This window comes from Panulirus ornatus, chromosome 15 (assembly GCF_036320965.1).
Source record: "Panulirus ornatus isolate Po-2019 chromosome 15, ASM3632096v1, whole genome shotgun sequence".
NCBI lineage: Eukaryota > Metazoa > Arthropoda > Malacostraca > Decapoda > Palinuridae > Panulirus > Panulirus ornatus.
In genome coordinates, this window is record NC_092238.1 from 57,682,968 (window position 1) to 57,705,755 (window position 22,788).

The 22,788-nt window shown below is 39.5% G+C and overlaps 1 protein-coding gene across 1 annotated transcript in view; it reads right to left on the bottom strand.

The window, feature by feature from the left end:
* The window catches only part of LOC139753639 (kin of IRRE-like protein 2), a gene marked incomplete at its 5' end in the record, with an annotated part of 622,394 nt that overhangs the window by 263,725 nt on the left and 335,881 nt on the right, over positions 1–22,788 (bottom strand). Inside the window, one exon of the mRNA XM_071670248.1 lies at positions 21,594–21,738. Coding sequence (XP_071526349.1) covers positions 21,594–21,738 — 145 coding nt within the window. The remainder of the gene's footprint in view (positions 1–21,593; positions 21,739–22,788) is intronic.

The window sequence follows — 22,788 nt, forward strand, 5'->3', positions numbered from 1 at the left end:
ATCAAAACCACTAGCACACTCATTCAGCTGCTCCCAAAACACTTGCCTCTCATGATCTTTGTTCTCATGCCCAGGTGCATATGCACCAATAATCACCCATCTTTCTCCATCAACTTTCAGTTTTACCCATATCAATCTAGAATTTACTTTCTTACACTCTATCACATACTCCCACAACTCCTGATTCAGGAGTAGTGCTACTCCTTCCCTTGCTCTTGTCCGCTCACTAACCCCTGACTTTACTCCCAAGACATTCCCAAACCACTCTTCCCCTTTACCCTTGCCACCCCGCAACACAAGAAATAAAAACCCTCTCTCACCTCATGATTGCGAAGTAGCTCTAGGAAAAGACAACAAAGGCCACATTCGTTCACACTTAGTCTCTAGCTGTCATATAATAATGCACCAAAACCAGAGCTCCTTTTCCACATCCAGTTCCCACAGAACTTTCCACGGTTTAACCCAGACGCTTCACATGCCCTGGTTCAATCCATTGACAGCACGTCGATCCCGGCATACCACATCATTCCAATTCACTCTATTCCTTGTATGCCTTTAACCCTCCTGCATGTTCAGACCCTGATCACTCAAATTTTTTTTCACTCCATCATGGCATCTCCAATTTGGTCTCCCACTTCTCCTAATTCCTCCACCTCTGACACATACATCCTCTTGGTAATCTTTCCTCACTTATTCTCTCTATGTGACCAAACAATTTCAAAACACCCTCCTCTGGCCTCTCAACCACACTCTTTTTATTACCACACAACTCTCTTACGCCATTGTTACTTAATCAAACAACCTCACACCATATATTGTCCTCAATCATCTCATTTCCAGCACATCCACCCTCCTCCGGACAACTCTATCTATAGCCCACGCCTAGGAACCATATACCATTCTTGGAACCACTATTATTTCAAATATACCCATTTTTGCTTTCCGAGATAATGTTCTCGACTTCCACACATTCTTCAACGCTCCCAGAATTTTCGCCCGCTCCCCTACCCTATGACTCACTTCCGCCTCCATGTTTCCATCCGATCAAATCCACTCCCAGATATCTAAAACACTTCACTTCCTCCAGTTTTTCTCCATTCAAATTTACCTCCCAATTGACTTGTCCCTCAACACCACTGTACCTAATAACTCTGCTCTTACTCACATTTACTCTCAGCTTTCTTCTTTCACACACTTTACTATACTCAGTCACCAGCTTCTGTAGTTTCTCACACGAATCATTCACCAGCGCTGTATCATCAGAGAACAACAACTGACTCACTTCCCAAGCTCTCTCATCTACAACAGACTGCATACTTGCCCCTCTTTCCAAAACTCTTGCATTCACCTCCCTAACAACCCCATTCATAAACAAATTAAACGACCATGGAGACATCACACACCCCTGCTGCAAACCTATATTCACTGAGAAGCAATCACTTTCGTCTCTTCCTACACGTACGCATGAATTACATCCTCGATAAAAAACTTTTCACTGCCTCTAACAACTTGCCTCCCCCACCATATATTCTTAATAAATTCTACAGAGCATCTCTATCAACTCTATCATATGCCCTCTCCAGATCCATAAATGCTACATACAAATCCATTTCCTTTTCTAAGTATTTCTCATATACATTTTTCAAAGCAAACACCTGATTCGCACATCTTCTACCACTTCTGAAACCACACTGCTCTTCCCCAGTCTGATGCTTTGTACATGCCTTCACCCTCTCAATCAATACCCTCCCACATAAATTACCAGGAATATTCAACAAACTTATACCTCTGTAACTTGAGGAATCACTTTTATCCCCTTTGCCTTTGTACAATGGCACTATGAAAGCATTACGCCAATCCTGAGGCACCTCAACACGAGTCACACAAACATTAAATAACCTTCCCAACTAGTCAACAATACAGTCACCCCCTTTTTCAATAATTTCCACTGCAATACCATTCATACCCGCTGCCTTTCCGGCTTTCATCTTCCGCAAAGCTTTAATACCTCTTCTCTGTTTACCAAACCATTCTCCGTAAATCTCTCACTTTGCACACCACCTCGATCAAAACACCCTATAACTGCCACTGTAACATCAAACACATTCAACAAACCTTCAAAATACTCACTCAATCTCCTTCTCACATCACCACCACTTGTTATTGCCTCCCCATTAGCCCCCTTCACTGAAGTTCCCAATGATTCCCTTGTCTTACGCACATTATCTACCTCCTTCCAAATCATCTTTTTAATCTTCCTAAAATCTAATGATACTCCCTCACCCCAACTCTCATTTGCCCTCTTTTTAACCTCTTGCACCTTTCTCTTGACCTCCTGCCTCTCTGTTTTATACATCTCCCAGTCATTTCCATTATTTTCCTGCAGAAATCGTCCAAATGCCTATCTTTTCTCTTTCACTAACAATCTTACTTCTTCATCGCACCACTAACTACCCTTTCTAGTCTGCACACCTCCCACGCTTCTCACGCCATAAGCATCTTTTGCGCAAGTCATCACTGCTTCCTAAATACATCCCATTCCTCCCCCACTCCCCTTATGTCCTTTGTTCTCACCTCTTCCCTTTATGTACTCAAGTTTCTTTCCCAAGCTCACTTACTCTCACCAATCTCTTCACCCCAACATTCTCTCTTGTCTTCTGAAAACCTCTACAAATCTTCAACTTCGCTTCCACAAGATAACGATCAGACATCCCTCCAGTTGCACCTCTCAGCACATTAACATCCAAAAAGTCTCTCTTTCGCTCACCTATCAATTAACATGTAATCCAATAAAGCTCTCTGGCCATCTCTCCTACTTACATACGTATACTTATGTATAACTCTCTTTTTAAACCAGGTATTCCCAATCACCAGTCCTTTTTCGCACATGAATCTACAAGTTCTTCATCATTTACATTTACAACACTGAACACCCATGTACATCAATCATTCCCTCAACTTCCACATTGCTCACCTTTGCATTCAAATCATCCATCAATATAACCCTGTCTCGTGTATCAAAAGTACTAACACACTCACTCAGCTGCTCCCAAAACACTTGCCTCTCATGATCTTTCTTCTCATGCCCAGGTGCATATGCACCAATAATCACCCATCTCTCTCCATCAACTTTTAATTTTATCCATATCAATCTAGAGTTAACGTTTTTACACTCTATCACAAACTCCCAGTACTCCTGTTTCAGGAGTGCTACTCCTTCCCTTGTTCTTGTCCTCTCTAACTCCTGACTTTACTCCCAAGACATTCCCAAACAACTCTTCCCCTTTACCCTTGAGCTTCGTTTCACTCCAAGCCAAAACATCCAGGTTCCTTTTCTCAAGCATACTACCTATCTCTCCTTTTTCCTCATCTTTATTACATCCACACACATTTAGACACTCAAATCTGAGCCTGCGAGGGGGATGAGCACTCCCTGCGTGACTCCTTCTTCTGTTTCCCCTTTTAGAAAGTTAAAGTACAGAGATTCGAGAGTTTCCAGCCCCCCGCTCCCATCCCCTTTAGTCGCCGTCTACGAAACGTGAGGAATGCGTGGGAAATATTCTTTCTCCCCTATCCTCAGGGATATATATACCAGGGGCTGAGAATATTCCCCTCTCATCTTTAACTTGCCAAAACAAGGAACAGAAAAGGAAGCCAAGTGAGGATTTTCTTCAAAGGCTCAGTCGTCTATTCTGAACGATACGTCCCTAATGATGGAAATAACGGAAAGAATGAAAACATATACATATATATATATATATATATATATATATATATATATATATATATATATATATATATATATATATATATATATATATATATATATATATATATATATATATATATATTTCTTTTTTTTGCTTTATCGCTGTCTCCCGCGTTTGCGAGGTAGCGCAAGGAAACCCACCCCCATACACATGTATATACATACGTCCACACACGCAAATATACATACCTACACAGCTTTCCATGGTTTACCCCAGACGCTTCACATGCCTTGATTCAATCCACTGACAGCACGTCAACCCCGGTATACCACATCGCTCCAATTCACTCTATTCCTTGCCCTCTTTCACCCTCCTGCATGTTCAGGTCCCGATCACACAAAATCTTTTTCACTCCATCTTTCCACCTCCAGTTTCGTCTCCCTCTTCTCCTCGTTCCCTCCACCTCCGACACATATATCCTCTTGGTCAATCTTTCCTCACTCATTCTCTCCATGTGCCCAAACCATTTCTAAACACCCTCTTCTGCACTCTCAACCACGCTCTTTTTATTTCCACACATCTCTCTTACCCTTACGTTACTTACTCGATCAAACCACCTCACACCACACATTGTCCTCAAACATCTCATTTCCAGCACATCCATCCTCCTGCGCACAACTCTATCCATAGCCCACGCCTCGCAACAATACAACATTGTTGGAACCACTATTCCTTCAAACATACCCATTTTTGCTTTCCGAGATAATGTTCTCGACTTCCACACATTTTCAAGGCTCCCAGAATTTTCGCCCCCTCCCCCACCCAATGATCCACTTCCGCTTCCATGGTTCCATCCGCTGCCAGATCCACTCCCAGATATATAAAACACTTCACTTCCTCCAGTTTTTCTCCATTCAAACTCACCTCCCAATTGACTTGACCCTCAACCCTACTGTACCTAATAACCTTGCTCTTATTCACATTTACTCTTAACTTTCTTCTTTCACACACTTTACCAAACTCAGTCACCAGCTTCTACAGTGTCTCACATGAATCAGCCACCAGCGCTGTATCATCAGCGAACAACAACTGACTCACTTCCCAAGCTCTCTCATCCCCAACAGACCTCATACTTGCCCCTCTTTCCAAAACTCTTGCATTCACCTCCCTAACAACCCCATCCATAAACAAATTAAACAACCATGGAGACATCACACACCCCTGCCGCAAACCTACATTCACTGAGAACCAATCACTTTCCTCTCTTCCTACACGTAGACATGCCTTACATCCTCGATAAAAACTTTTCACTGCCTCTAACAACTTGCCTCCCACACCATATATTCTTAATGCCTTCCACAGAGCATCTCTATCACCTCTATCATATGCCTTCTCCTGATCCATAAATGCTACATACAAATCCATTTGCTTTTCTAAGTATTTCTCACATACATTCTTCAAAGCAAACACCTGATCCACACATCCTCTACCACTTCTGAAACCACACTGCTCTTCCCCAATCTGATGCTCTGTACATGCCTTCACCATCTCAATCAATACCCTCCCATATAATTTACCAGGAATACTCAACAAACTTATACCTCTGTAATTTGAGCACTCACTCTTATCCCCTTTGCCTTTGTACAATGGCACTATGCACGCATTCCGCCAATCCTCAGGCACCTCAGTCATACATACATTAAATAACCTTACCAACCAGTCAACAATAAAGTCACCCCCTTTTTTAATAAATTCCACTGCAATACCATCCAAAGCCGCTGCCTTGCCGGCTTTCATCTTCCGCAAAGCTTTTAGTACCTCTTCTCTGTTTACCAAACCATTTTCCCTAACCCTCTTACTTTGCACACCACCTCGAACAAAACACCCTATATCTGCCACTCTATCATCAAACATATTCAACAAACCTTCAAAATACTCACTCCATTTCCTTCTCACATCACCACTACTTGTTATCACCTCCCCATTTGCGCCCTTCACTGAAGTTCCCATTTGCTCCCTTGTCTTACGCACTTTATTTACCTCCTTCCAGAACATCTTTTTATTCTCCCTAAAATTTAATGATACTCTCTCACCCCAACTCTCATTTGCCCTTTTTTTTCACCTCTTGCGCCTTTCTCTTGACCTCCTGTCTCTTTCTTTTATACGTCTCCCACTCAATTGCATTTTTCCCTGCAAAAATCGTCCAAATGCCTCTCTCTTCTCTTTCACTAATACACTTACTTCTTCATCCCACCACTCACTACCCTTTCTAATCAACCCACCTCCCACTCTTCTCATGCCACAAGCATCTTTTGCGCAATCCATCACTGATTCCCTAAATACATCCCATTCCTCCCCCACTCCCCTTACTTCCATTGTTCTCACCTTTTTCCATTCTGTACTCAGTCTCTCCTGGTACTTCCTCACACAAGTCTCCTTCCCAAGCTCACTTACTCTCACCACCCTCTTCACCCCAACATTCACTCTTCTTTTCTGAAAACCCATACAAATCTTCACCTTAGCCTCCACAAGATAATGATCAGACATCCCTCCAGTTGCCCCTCTCAGCACATTAACATCCAAAAGTCTCTCTTTCCCGCGCCTGTCAATTAACACGTAATCCAATAACGCTCTCAGGCCATCTCTCCTACTTACATAAGTATTCTCATGTATATCTCTCTTTTTAAACCAGGTATTCCCAATCATCAGTCCTTTTTCAGCACATAAATCTACAAGCTCTTCACCATTTCCATTTACAACACTGAACACCCCATGTATACCAATTATTCCCTCAACTGCCACATTACTCACCTTTGCATTCAAATCACCCATCACTATAACCCGGTCTCGTGCATCAAAACCACTAACACACTCATTCAGCTGCTCCCAAAACACTTGCCTCTCATGATCTTTCTTCTCATGCCCAGGTGCATATGCACCAATAATCACCCATATCTCTCCATCAACTTTCAGTTTTACCCATATTAATCGAGAATTTACTTTCTTACATTCTATCACATACTCCCACAACTCCTGTTTCAGGAGTATTGCTACTCCTTCCCTTGCTCTTGTCCTCTCACTAAACCCTGACTTTACTCCCCAGACATTCCCAAACCACTCTTCCCCTTTACCCTTGAGCTTCGTTTCACTCAGAGCCAAAACATCCAGGTTCCTTTCCTCAAACATACTACCTATCTCTCCTTTTTTCACATCTTGGTTACATCCACACACATTTAGGCACCCCAACCTGAGCCTTCGAGGAGGATGAGCACTCCCCGCGTGACTCCTTCTTCTGTTTCCCATTTTTAGAAAGTTAAAAAAACTACAAGGAGGGGAGGATTTCTGGACCCCCGCTCCCGTCCCCTCTAGTCGCTTTCTACGACACGCAAGGAATGCGTGGGAAGTATTCTTTCACCCCTATCCCCATGGATAATATACATATATATATACACATACACACACATACACACACACGCACATATACACACACACACACATACATATATATACATATGAAAAATGTAAGAAACAATTTAGAAAACTGAAACTTCTAGCTTGAAATGAAATGAAAAAATGAATGTCACATACTGGTTCAACCTCTGGCTATGGAAAAAGGAAATGTTTAATTTATTTACACAAACGTCAATAGTAGTTCTCATCAATTTAACCACTGTATCAATAAGCTTCAAATGTCTAAGCTACAATTTTTCCAATTTCACTATTTTCTTGTCAAAGCACCATGTATGAAAACTATCACTCCAGTAACACAACTATAAACCTTTACTTCCCCTTTAAAAATGGTTCTGGGGAAGTCTGTCTCGATACACTGCGGGACACTCTATATATATATACATATATATATATATATATATATATATATATATATATATATATATATATATATATATATATATATATATATATATATATATATATACATATATATATATATATATATATATATATATATATATATATATATATATATATATATATATATATATATATATATATATATATATATATATATATATATGTATATATATATATTTTTTTTTTTTTTTTTTTTTTTTGATTTTCCAAAAGAAGGAACAGAGAATTGGGCCAGGTGAGGGTATTCCCTCAAAGGCCCAGTCCTCTGTTCTTAATGCTACCTCGCTAACGCGGGAAATGGCGAATAGTTTAAAAGAAAGAAGAAAGAAAATATATATATATATATATATATCTATATATATATATATATATATATATATATATATATATATATATATATATATATATATATATATATATATATATATATATATTTATTTTCTTTTCTTTTAAACTATTCGCCATTTTCCGCGTTAGCGAGGTAGCGTTAAGAACAGAGGACTGGGCCTTTTTTGGAATATCCTCACCTGGCCCCCTCTGTTCCTTCTTTTGGAAAATTTAAAAAAAAAACGAGAGGGGAAAATTTCCAGCCCCCCGCTCCCTCCCCTTTTAGTCGCCTTCTACGACACGCAGGGAATACGTGGGAAGTATTCTTAATCCCCTATCCCCAGGGATTAACATATATTTATATATTTATATATACATATATATATATATATATATATATATATATATATATATATATATATATATATATATATATATATATATTATATATTATTTTTTTTTATTATACTTTGTCGCTGTCTCTCGCGTTTGCGAGGTAGCGCAAGGAAACAGACGAAAGAAATGGCCCAACCCCCCCCCATACACATGTATATACATACGTCCACACACCCAAATATACATACATACACAGCTTTCCATGGTTTACCCCAGACGCTTCACATGCCTTGATTCAATCCACTGACAGCACGTCAACCCCGGTATACCACATCGCTCCAATTCACTCTATTCCTTGCCCTCCTTTCACCCTACTGCATGTTCAGGCCCCGATCACACAAAATCTTTTTCACTACATCTTTCCACCTCCAATTTGGTCTCCCTCTTCTCCTCGTTCCCTCCACCTCCGACACATATATCCTCTTGGTCAATCTTTCCTCACTCATTCTCTCCATGTGCCCAAACCACTTCAAAACACCCTCTTCTGTTCTCTCAACCACGCTCTTTTGATTTCCACACATCTCTCTTACCCTTACGTTACTCACTCGATCAAACCACCTCACACCACACATTGTCCTCAAACATCTCATTTCCAGCACATCCATCCTCCTGCGCACAACTCTATCCATAGCCCACGCCTCGCAACCATACAACATTGTTGGAACCACTATTCCTTCAAACATACGCATTTTTGCTTTCCGAGAAAATGTTCTGTGGAAGGTATTAAGAATATATGGAGTGGGAGGAAATATATATATATATATATATATATATATATATATATATATATATATATATATATATATATATATATATATATATATATATATATATATATATATATATATATATATATATTTATTTATATATATATATATATACATATATATATATATATATATATATATATATATATATATATATATATATATATATATATATATATATATATATATATATATATATATCTTTCTTTTAAACTATTCGCCATTTCCCGCGTTAGCGAGGTAGCGTTAGGAACAGAGGACTGGGCCTTTTTTGGAATATCCTCACCTGGCCCCCTCTGGTCCTTCTTTTGGAAAATTAAAAACAAAAAAAAAAAATATATATATATATATATATATATATATATATATATATATATATATATATATATATATATATATATATATATATATATATATATATATATATATATATATATATATATATATATGACGTGCTGTCAGTGGATTGAATCAGGGCATGTGAAGCGTCTTGGGTAAACCATGGAAAGTTGTGTGGGGCCTGGATGTGGAAAGGGAGCTGTGGTTTCGGGCATTATTGCGTGGCAGCTAGAGACTGAGTGTGAACGAATGGGGCCTTTGTTTTCTCTTCCTAGTGTTACCTCGCACACATGAGGTTGGAGGGGGAAGGTATTCCATGTGTGGCGAGGTGGCGATGGGAGTGAATGGGGGCAGACAGTGTAAATTGTGTGCATGGGTATATATGTATGTGTCTGTGTATGTACATATATGTGTACATTGAGATGTATAGGTATGTATATTTGCGTGTGTGGACGTGTGTGTGTATACATTGTGTATGGGGATGGGTTGGGCCATTTCTTTCGTCTGTTTCGTTGCGCTACCTCACAAACGCGGGAGACAGCGACAAAGCAGAATAAATATAAAAAAAAAATATATATATATATTATCCCTGGGGATAGGGGAGAAAGAATACTTCCCACGTATTTTCTGCGTGTCGTAGAAGGCGACTAAAAGGGGAGTGAGCGGGGAGCTGGAAATCCTCTCCTTTTTTTTCTTTTTTTTTAGTTTTCCAAAAGAAGGAACAGAGGAGGGGGCAGGTGAGGATATTCCCTCAGAGTTCTAGTCCTCTGTTCTTAACGCTACCTTGCTAACGCGGGAAATGGCGAATAGTTTGAAAGAACTAAAAATAGTATATATATATATATATATATATATATATATATATATATATATATATATATATATATATATATATATATATATATATATATATATATATATATATATCATACTTTGTCGCTGCCACTCGTGTTACCGAGGTTACGCAAGAAAACAGACGATACAATGGCCAAACCCATCCACATACACATGTATATACATACACGTTCACTCACGCACATATACATACCTATATATCTGAACGACTACATATATATACATACATACACATATACATATATACAGACATGTACATAATTGATACATGCTGCCATTATTCATCCACGTCGCCATCCCACAACACATGAAATGACCCCCCCCCCCCCCCCCCACGCTTGCGTGCGAGGTAGCGCTAGGAAAAGACAACAAAGGCCACATTCGCTCACACTCTCTAGGTATCATGTATAATGCACTAAAACCACATCTCCCTTTCCACATCCAGGCCCCAAAAAACTTTCCATGGTTTACCCCAGACTCTTCCCATGCCCTGGTTGAACTCATTAATAGCACGTCGACCCCGGTATACACATCATTCCAATTCACCCTGTTCCTTTCGCGCCTTCCACCCTCCTGCACGTTCAGTCCCCGATCGCTCAGAATCTTTTTCATTCCATCCTTCTACCTCCAATTCAGTCTCCCACTTCTCGTTCCCTCCACCTCTTACACATATATCCTGATTCTCAATCTTTCCTCACTGTTTTCCTCTATGTCACCAAACCATGCCAAACACACACTTCTGCTCTCTCAACCACACTCTTTCTATTACCACAAATTTCTCTCACTCTTTCATTACTTACTCGATCAAACCACCTCACACCACATATTGACCTCAAATATCTCATTTCCAACACATCCACTCTCCTCCGCACAACTCTATTTATAGCCCGTGCTTAGCAACCATATAACATTTATGGAACCGCTGTTCCTTCAAACATACCCATGTTTGCTGTCCGAGATAATGTTCTCACCTTCCACACATTTTTCAACGCTCCCAGAACTTTCGCCCCCTCCCCCACCCTGTGGCTCACTTCCGTTTCCATAGTTCCGTACTCTGCCAAATCCACTCCCAAATATGTAAAATACTTCACTTCCTCCAGCTTTTTCTCCATTTAAACTCAACTTAAAACTGACTTGTCCCTCAACCCTACTCTACCTAAGAACCTTGGTATTATTCACATTTACTCTCAGCTTTCTTCTTTCACACACTTTACCAAACTAAGTCACCAGCTTCTGCAGTTTCTCACCCGAAACATCCGCCAGCGCTGTATCATCAGCGAACAACAACTGACTCACTTCCCAAGCCAACTCATCCACAACAGACTGCATACTTGCCCCTCTCTCCAAAACTCTTCCATTTACCTCCCTAACAACCCCATTAATAAACAAATTAAACAACCATGGAGACATCACGCGCCCCTGCCGCAAAACGGCATTCGCTGAGAACCAATCACTTTCCTCTGGTCCTACTCGAACACATGCCTTACATCCTCGATAAAAGCTTTTCACTGCTTATAGCAACTTGCCTCCCACGCCATATATTCTTAAAACCTTCCACAGAGCATCTCTATCAACTCTATCATATGCCTACTCCAGGTTCATAAATGATACATACAAATCCATTTGCTTTTCTAAGCATTTCTCATATACATTCATCAAAGCAAATACTTGATCCACACATCCTCTACCACTTCTGAAACCACACTGCTCTTCCTCAATCTAATGCCTTGTACATGCTTTTACCCTCTATCAATACCTTCCCATATAATTTCCATGGAATACTCAACAAACTTATACCTTTGCAATGTGAGCACTCACCTTTATACACTTTCCCTTTATTCAATAGCACTATGCATGCTTTCCGCCAATCCTCAGGCATCTCACCATAAGTCATACATACATTAACTGTCCTTACCAACCAGTCAACAACATAGTCACCACCTTTTTCAATAAATTCCACTGCTATACCATCCAAACCAGCTGCCTTCCTTGCTTTCATCTTCCGCAAAGCTATTACCACCTCTCCTCTGTTTACCAAATCATTCTCCCTAACCCTTTCGCTTAGCACACCACCTCGACCTAAACATCTATATCTACCACTCTATCATCTAACACATTCAATAAACCTTCAAAATACTCACTCCATCTCCTCACATCACCACTACTTGTCATTACCTCCCCATTAGCCCCCTTCACCGACGTTCCCATTTGTTCTCTTCTCTTACGCACTTTATTTACCTCCTTCCAAAACATCTTTATACTCCCCCTAAAATCTAATTATACTCTCTCACCCCAACTCTCATTTGCACACTTTCTTCACCTCTTGCACCTTTCTATTGACCTCTTGCCTCTTTCTTTTATACATCTCATAGTCATTTGCACTATTTCCCTGCAAAAAACGTCCAAATGCCTTTATCTTCTCTTTCACTAATAATCTTACTTCTTCATCCCACAACTCACTACCCTTTCTAATCTGCCCACCTCCCACGCTTCTCATGCCACAAGCATCTTTTGCGCAAGCCATCACTACTTCCCTACATACATCTCATTCCGCCCCCACTCCCCTTACGTTCTTTGCTCTCACCTTTTTCCATTCTGCACTCATCTTTCCTGGTACTTCCTCACACAAATCTCCTTTTCAAGCTCACTTATTCTCACCACTCTCTTCATCCCAACATTCTCTCCTCTTTTCTGAAAACCTCTACAAATCTTCACCTTCGCCTCCACAAGATAATGATCAGATACCCCTTCAGTTGCACCTCTCAGCACATTAACATCAAAAAGTGTCTCTCACTCGCCTATCAATTAACAAGTAATCCAATAGCGCTCTCTGGCTATCTCTCCCAATTACATACGTATACTGATGTATATCTCTCTTTTTAAACTAGGTAGAGAGAAAGGTGCAAGAGGTGAAAAAAAGGGCAATTGAGAGCTGGTGCGAGAGAGTATTACTAAATTTTAGGGAGGATATAAAGATATTTTGGAAGGAGGTAAATAATGTGGATAAGATAAGAGAACAAATGTAAACATCGCTGAAAGGGGCTAATGGGATGGTAATAACAAGTAGTGGTGATGTTAGAAGATCGAGTGAGTATTTTGAAGGTTTATTGAATGTGTTAGACGATAGAGTGGTTTGTTGAATGTGTTTGATGATATAGTGGCAGATATATGGTGTTATGGTCGAGGTGGTGTGCGAAGTGAGAGGGTTAGGGACAATGATATGGTAAACAGATAAGAGGTGGTAAAGGCTTTATGGAAGATTAAAGCCGGAAGGCGGCGGGTTTGGATGGTATTGCATTGGAATTTATTAAAAAGGGTTTTGTTGACTGGTTGGTGAGGATATTCAATGTATGTATAGCTCATGTTGAGGTGCCTAAGGATTGGCGGAATGTATGTATAGTGCCATTGTATAAAGGCAAAGGGGATAAAGGTGAGTGTTCAAATTACAGAGGTATAAATTTGTTGAGTATTCCTGGGAAATTTAATGGGAGGGTATTGATTAAGAGGCTGAAGGCATTTACAGAGCATTAGATTGAGGAAGAGCAGTGTGGTTTCAGAAGTAGTAGAGGATGTGTGGATCAGGTGTCTGCTTTGAAGAATGTATGTTAGAAATACTTAGAAAAACAAATGGAATTGTATTTATGGATCTGGAGAAGGCATATGATAAAGCTGATAAAGATGCTCTGTTGAAGGTGTTAAGAGTATATGGTGTAGGTGGCGGGTTGCTGGAAGCAGTGAAGGGTTTTTATCGAGGATGTAAGGCATGTGCACTAGTAGGAATAGATGAAAGTGATTGGTTCTCAGTGAATGTCGGTATGCGGCAGGGGTGTGTGATGTCTCCGTAGTTGTTAAATCTGTTTATGGATGGTATTGTTAGGGAGGTGAATACAAAAGTTTTGGAGAAAGGGGCAAGTATGTAGTCTGTTGTGTATGAGAGGGCTTGGGAAGTGAGTCAGTTGTTGTTCGCTGATGATACAGTACTGATTGCTGATTCGGGTGAGACACTGCAGAAGCTGGTGACTGAGTTTGGTAAAGTTTGTGAAAGAAGAAGGCTGGGGGTAAATGTGATTAAGAGCAAGGTTGATAGGTACAGTTGGGATGAGGGACAAGTCAATAGGGAGGCAAGTTTGACTGCAGAAAAAGTGGAGGAAGTGAAGTGGTTCCAACAATTTTATATGGTTGCGAGGCGTGGGCAATAGATAGAGTTGTGAGGAGAAGGGTGGATACGTTGGAAATAAGAAGTTTGAGGACAATATGTGGTGTGAGGTGCTTTGATCGAGCAAGTAATGAAAGGGTAAAAAAGATATGTGGTGATAAAAAGAGTGTGGTTGAGAGAGTAGAAGACGGTGTTTTAAAATGGTGTGGTCGCATGGAAAGAATGAGTGAAGAAAGATTGACAAAGAAGATATATGTGTCAGAGATGGAGGGAAGAAGAAGTGGGATACCAAATTGGAGGTGGAAGGATGGAGTGAAAAAGATTTTGAGTGATCGGGGCCTCAACATGCATAAGGGTGAAAGGCGTGCAAGGAATAGAGTGAATTGGAACGATGTGAAATATATATATATATATATATATATATATATATATATATATATATATATATATATATATATATATATATATATATATACATATATATATATATATATATATATATATATATATATATATATATATATATATATATATATATATATATATATATATATATATATTTACATATATATATATATATATATATATATATATATATATATATATATATATATATATATATATATATATATATATATATATATATATATATATATATATATATATATATATATACATTCACTGAGAAGCAATCACTTTCCTCTCTTCCTACACGTACACATGCCTTACATCCTCGATAAAAACTTTTCACTGCTTCTAACAACTTGCCTCCCACACCATATATTCTTAATACCTTCCACAGAGCATCTCTATCAACTCTATCATATGCCTTCTCCAGATCCATAAATGCTACATACAAATCCATTTGCTTTTCTAAGTATTTCTCACATACATTCTTCAAAGCAAACACCTGATCCACACATCCTCTACCACTTCTGAAATCACACTGCTCTTCCCCAATCTGATGCTCTGTACATGCCTTCACCCTCTCAATCAATACCCTCCCATATAATTTACCAGGAATACTCAACAAACTTATACCTCTGTAATTTGAGCACTCACTCTTATCCCCTTTGCCTTTGTACAATGGCACTATGCACGCATTCCGCCAATCCTCAGGCACCTCACCATGAGTCATACATACATTAAATAACCTTACCAACCAGTCAACAATACAGTCACCCCCTTTTTTAATAAATTCCACTGCAATACCATCCAAACCTGCTGCCTTGCCGGCTTTCATCTTCCGCAAAGCTTTCACTACCTCTTCTCTGTTTACCAAATCATTTTCCCTAACCCTCTCACTTTGCACAGCACCTCGACCAAAACACCCTATATCTGCCACTCTATCATCAAACACATTCAACAAACCTTCAAAATACTCACTCCATCTCCTTCTCACATCACCACTACTTGTTATCACCTCCCCATTTGCGCCCTTCACTGAAGTTCCCATTTGCTCCCTTGTCTTACGCACTTTATTTACTTCCTTCCAGAACATCTTTTTATTCTCCCTAAAATTTAATGATACTCTCTCACCCCAACTCTCATTTGCCCTTCTTTTCACCTCTTGCACCTTTCTCTTGACCTCCTGTCTCTTTCTTTTATACATCTCCCACTCAATTGCATTTTTTCCCTGCAAAAATCGTCCAAATGCCTCTCTCTTCTCTTTCACTAATAATCTTACTTCTTCATCCCACCACTCACTACCCTTTCTAATCAACCCACCTCCCACTCTTCTCATGCCACAAGCATCTTTTGCGCAATCCATCACTGATTCCCTAAATACATCCCATTTCTCCCCCACTCCCCTTACTTCCATTGTTATATATATATATATATATATATATATATATATATATATATATATATATATATATATATATATATATATATATATATATATATATATATATATATATATATATATATATTTTTTTTTTTTTCTTTCTTTTAAACTATTCGCCATTTCCCGCGTTAGCGAGGTAGCGTTAGGAACAGAGGACTGGGCCTTTTTTGGAATATCCTCACCTGGCCCCCTCTGTTCCTTCTTTTGGAAAATAAAAAAAAAAAAAACGAGAGGGTAGGATTTCCAGCCCCCCTCTCCCTCCCCTTTTAGTCGCCTTCTACGACACGCAGGGAATACGTGAGAAGTATTCTTAATCCCCTATCCCCAGGATATATATATATATATATATATATATATATATATATATATATATATATATATATATATATATATATATATATATATATATATATATATATATATATGCGCACATATTCATACTTACTTGTCTTCATTTATTCCTGGCGCTACCCAACCAGGAATATATATATATATATATATATATATATATATATATATATATATATATATATATATATATATATATATATATATATATATATATATATATATATATATATATATATATATATATATATATATATATATATATGCGCACATATTCATACTTACTTGTCTTCATTTATTCCTGGCGCTACCCAACCTCTCAGAAAATATCATAGTCATTCCCTGCTTTAGCAAGGTAGCGCCAAGATAAAAGGCAAAGTATGCCACATCCATTCACACTCAGTCTGTAGCTGTCAGGTGTAATAAACTGAAACAACAGCTTCCTACCCTCATCCAGGACTCACACTCTTTTCTATGGTTTACTCAAGATTTTTTACGTTTCTTGGTTTAGTCTACTGACAGCACGTCGACCTTGGTATACCACATTGCTATAATTCACTCTACTCCTTGCAAGTCTCTCACCCTCCTGTATGTTCAGGGCCCGATCGCTCAAAGTGTTATTCACTCTATCCTTCCACCTCCAATTTAGTCTCCCACTTCTCGTTCCCTCCACCTCTGACACATACACCCACTTAAGTCAATCTCTCCTGACTCATTCTCTCCATGTGTCCAAACCATTTTAACATACCCTCTTCTGCTCTCTCAAGAACACTCTTTTTACCACCACGCACTTTCATTACTTACTCGATCAAAGAACCTCACACCACATATTGTCCTCAAGCATTTCATTTCCAGCAAATTCACCCTCCTCCTTACAACCATATCTATGATAACTCATGCCTCGCAACCAATATGACATTGTTGGAATTAGTATGCTTTCAAACATACCTATTTTTGCTCTCCGAGATAACGTTCTCTCCTTTCACATTTCTCAATCGCTCCCACAACCCTCACCCCTCCCCCATCCTGTGAACCATTTCCGCTTACGTGGTTCCATTCGTTGCTAGTCCACTCCCATATATCTAATACACTTCACTTCCTCCAATTATACTCCATTAAAACTTACTTCATAATTTACTTGTCCCTCAACCCTACTGAACTTAATAACCTTGCTCTTATTCACATTTACTTTCAACTTTCTCCTTTCACACACATTTCCAAACTCAGTAACCAACTTCTGCAATTTCTCAACCGATTCAGCCACCCGGCGAACAACAACTTACTACCTTTCTAAGCCCTTTCATCGCCAACAGACTGCATACTCTCCCATCTCTGCAAGACTCTTACATTTACCTCCCTAACCACCTTCTCCATAAACAAATTAATCCACCATGGGGACGTCAAACACCCCTGCCGCAGACCGTCCTTCACTGGGAACCAAATACTCTCCTCTCTCCCTACTCGTCCGCATGCCTTACATACTTGATAAAAAGTTTCCACTGCTTCTAGAAGCTTACTTCCCATACCATACAATCTTAAGACTTTCCATAAAGCATCTGTATCAACCCTATCATATGCTTTATCCAGATCCATAACTGCTACATACAAATCCATCTGTTTTTATAAGTATTTCTCACACACATTCTTCAAAGCAAACATCTGATCTACGCATCCTCCACCAGTTCTGAAACAACACTGCGCTTCCTCTATCTTATTTCCTGTAAATGCCTTCACCCTCATTCAGTAACCTCCCATACAGTTTCCCAGGATTACTCAACATACTTATGTCTCTGTATTTTGAAAATTCACCTTTATCCCTTTTGCCTTTGTACAATGGAACTATGCATGCATTCCAACAATCCTCAAGCACTTCACCTTGGTCCATACATATAGTGAATATTCATACCAACCAGTCAATAATAGTCACCCCAATTGATTAAAGAAATTTACTACAATACCATCGAAACACACCGCCTCGCCGTATTTCGTCTTACACAAAGCTTTTATTACCTCTCCCCTATTTGCCAAACCATTGTCCCTGACCCTCTCACTTCCCACACCACCACGACGAAAACACTCAAAATCTGCCACTCTCTCATCAAACACATTTAACAAACCTTCAAAATGCTTACTCCATTTCCTTCTCGTTTCATCACTATCTGTTACTACTTCCCCCCTTGCCCCCTTGACCGATATTCCCATCTGTTTTCTTGTCTTACGCATGTTATTAAACTCCTTCCAAAACATCTTTTTATTATCCTCAAACTTTAATGATACTCCCTCACCCAATTTTCATTTCCCCTCTTATTCAACTCTTACACCTTTCTCTTGACCTCTTGCCGCTTTCTATTATGAATCTCCCAATCATTTGCACTCCTTCCTTGAAAGTATCGCTCAAACGCCTCTCTTTTCTCTTTCACTAACAACTTTACTTCTTTACCCCACCACCCACTATCCTTTCTAATCTACCCACCTCCTACCTTTCTTATGCCACAAGCATCTTTTACACATACCATCGTTGCTTCCCAAAATACATACCATATATATATATATATATATATATATATATATATATATATATATATATATATATATCATATGCCTTCTCCAGATCCATAAATGCTACATACAAATCCATTTGCTTTTCTAAGTATTTCTCACATACATTCTTCAAAGCAAACACCTGATCCACACATCCTCTACCACTTCTGAAACCACACTGCTCTTCCCCAATCTGATGCTCTGTACATGCCTTCACCCTCTCAATCAATACCCTCCAATATAATTTACCAGGAATACTCAACAAACTTATACCTCTGTAATTTGAGCACTCACTCTTATCTCCTTTGCCTCTGTACAATGGCACTATGCACGCATTCCGCCAATCCTCAGTCACCTCACCATGAGTCATACATACATTAAATAACCTTACCAACAAGTCAACAATACAGTCACCCCCTTTTTTAATAAATTCCACTGCAATACCATCCAAACCTGCTGCCTTGCCGGCTTTCATCTTCCGCAAAGCTTTCACTACCTCTTCTCTGTTTACCAAATCATTTTCCCTAACCCTCTCACTTTGCACACCACCTCGACCAAAACACCCTATATCTGCCACTCTATCATCAAACACATTCAACAAACCTTCAAAATACTCACTCCATCTCCTTCTCACATCACCACTACTTGTTATCACCTCCCCATTTGCGCCCTTCACTGAAGTTCCCATTTGCTCCCTTGTCTTACGCATCTTATTTACCTCCTTCCAGAACATCTTTTTATTCTCCCTATAATTTAATGATACTCTCTCACCCCAACTCTCATTTGCCCTTTTTTTCACCTCTTGCACCTTGATAGAGATGCTCTGTGGAAGGTATTAAGAATATGTGGGAGGAAAGTTGTTAGAAGCAGTGAAAAGTTTTTATCGAGGATGTAAGGCATGTGTACGTGTAGGAAGAGAGGAAAGTGATTGGTTCTCAGTGAATGTAGGTTTGCGGCAGGGGTGTGTGATGTCTCCATGGTTGTTTAATTTGTTTATGGATGGGGTTGTTAGGGAGGTAAATGCAAGAGTTTTGGAAAGAGGGGCAAGTATGAAGTCTGTTAGGGATGAGAGAGCTTGGGAAGTGAGTCAGTTGTTGTTCGCTGATGATACAGCGCTGGTGGCTGATTCATGTGAGAAACTGCAGAAGCTGGTGACTGAGTTTGGTAAAGTGTGTGGAAGAAGAAAGTTAAGAGTAAATGTGAATAAGAGCAAGGTTATTAGGTACAGTAGGGTTGAGGGTCAAGTCAATTGGGAGGTGAGTTTGAATGGAGAAAAACTGGAGGAAGTGAAGTGTTTTAGATATCTGGGAGTGGATCTGGCAGCGGATGGAACCATGGAAGCGGAAGTGGATCATAGGGTGGGGGAGGGGGCGAAAATTCTGGGGGCCTTGAAGAATGTGTGGAAGTCGAGAACATTATCTCGGAAAGCAAAAATGGGTATGTTTGAAGGAATAGTGGTTCCAACAATGTTGTATGGTTGCGAGGCGTGGGCTATGGATAGAGTTGTGCGCAGGAGGATGGATGTGCTGGAAATGAGATGTTTGAGGACAATGTGTGGTGTGAGGTGGTTTGATCGAGTGAGTAACGTAAGGGTAAGAGAGATGTGTGGAAATAAAAAGAGCGTGGTTGAGAGAGCAGAAGAGGGTGTTTTGAAGTGGTTTGGGCACATGGAGAGAATGAGTGAGGAAAGATTGACCAAGAGGATATATGTGTCGGAGGTGGAGGGAACGAGGAGAAGAGGGAGACCAAATTGGAGGTGGAAAGATGGAGTGAAAAAGATTTTGTGTGATCGGGGCCTGAACATGCAGGAAGGTGAAAGGAGGGCAAGGAATAGAGTGAATTGGAGCGATGTGGTATACCGGGGTTGACGTGCTGTCAGTGGATTGAATCAAGGCATGTGAAGCGTCTGGGGTAAACCATGGAAAGCTGTGTAGGTATGTATATTTGCGTGTGTGGACGTATGTATATACATGTGTATGGGGGGGGTTGGGCCATTTCTTTCGTCTGTTTCCTTGCGCTACCTCGCAAACGCGGGAGACAGCGACAAAGTATAAAAAAAAAAAAGAAATATATATATATATATATATATATATATATATATATATATATATATATATATATATACATATATGTGTGTGTGTGTGTGTGTGTGTGTGTGTGTATAGTAATAATGATAATAAAAGCAAATGTATGTTCTTAACGAAATTTATATGATAAATATGATGTCTTTCCTTACATAGACTCTCAGTAGTGGCGTTCTATAAATTTCCTTGCACTTTTCAAGTATGATATGTACATTATTGTTATTTCTCTTCGAGACTCTGCAAATGTGATGTCCCTCAGGTAGGTATACGCATAACTTAAATCTATATATCTTATGGGATGATCAGGGAAGGGATCTCGTGGCTTTTTAACTAAAGAAGGAGACTTACAGAATATGTTGAGCGGCCATTCATCTACCAGAGGCTGAGCGGTGAGAGCTGGAGACTCAGCCTGGCAGGAGAGGATCTTGCCCTCGTCGGCCGCCGACGGTGTCCACCGCAGCTCGCTGGTCGTCACGTTGCCATCGTCGCTCGTCTGGTACCACCACCACCACAGCCAACACCACCACAGCCAACACCACCGCAAAGGTGAAAAGATTAATCATTGTTGCATATAATCTTAAAAGAAAATAATTTCAGTGCATACAGGACCCTGTGAGAGTTATTTGATAAAAGAAGAGGTTGATTCTGGTATATATAGGATTTTTTCCTCCCTATTACCAATAGCAATTTGATCTTCACTGTCGTTACTGACAGCTTCTAAGTATACGATATAGCATTTTCTTGTATATTAATACTAGGGAGTTTGAATGGTATCTGTAGGGTTCTGCTGGTACCCCCATCTGGTGTGTGATATCGTGGTATTAATCATTTTTGACAGTGCGAGGTAGAGGTGAGAGAATGAGTGCTTGCTTCTTTATTGCCAGTGTGTAATTCTTTTCTTGTGAAGGATGGAGCAGATTACATGCGTTGATAGTGTGTGAATTATGTTTGACATGATTTAGATTCGACACGTTGATAGCAAGAGCCATAACCCAGGCGTCACGCCTTGCAGTGTGATTTCTTATGTGACACGACAGCAGTACGACCTACATAGCAATGTCAAGCTTGTTGCAGCAGTAAGACCAAATGGTGTGTGTGACAGTAAACATTATCTATGAGAATGCACGTGTTGTTGAAGCGTCACATTTATTTAAATGAACGTTCTTATGTTCAACTAACTGAGAGTAATTTGGATTCTTTACAGAGTACTAGCCATAACAATGTAATCTATCTCTTACTATGAACTTTAAACTTGATATTACCGAAGTACTCATGTAAGGTTTAAAGGAAGCCGTCCATTCACCGCCCTCTGGTGTGAACTACCATTAACTATGAAGGTCATATAGTCTCACAGTAAGTGCTGAGGGGATTGATGTAATTGAATACCAGTTGTCGACTGTAGAGGGCCTAATACCCACCACTTGCAGGCGTGACCTGGTCATATTGTCGAATCAGTATGATCTAGTAATGTTACAGTGGTGTAACCTGGTAACGTGATCTGTAAAGTACCAGCTTCTAACTTGCTACTGTGGTGTGACCTAAT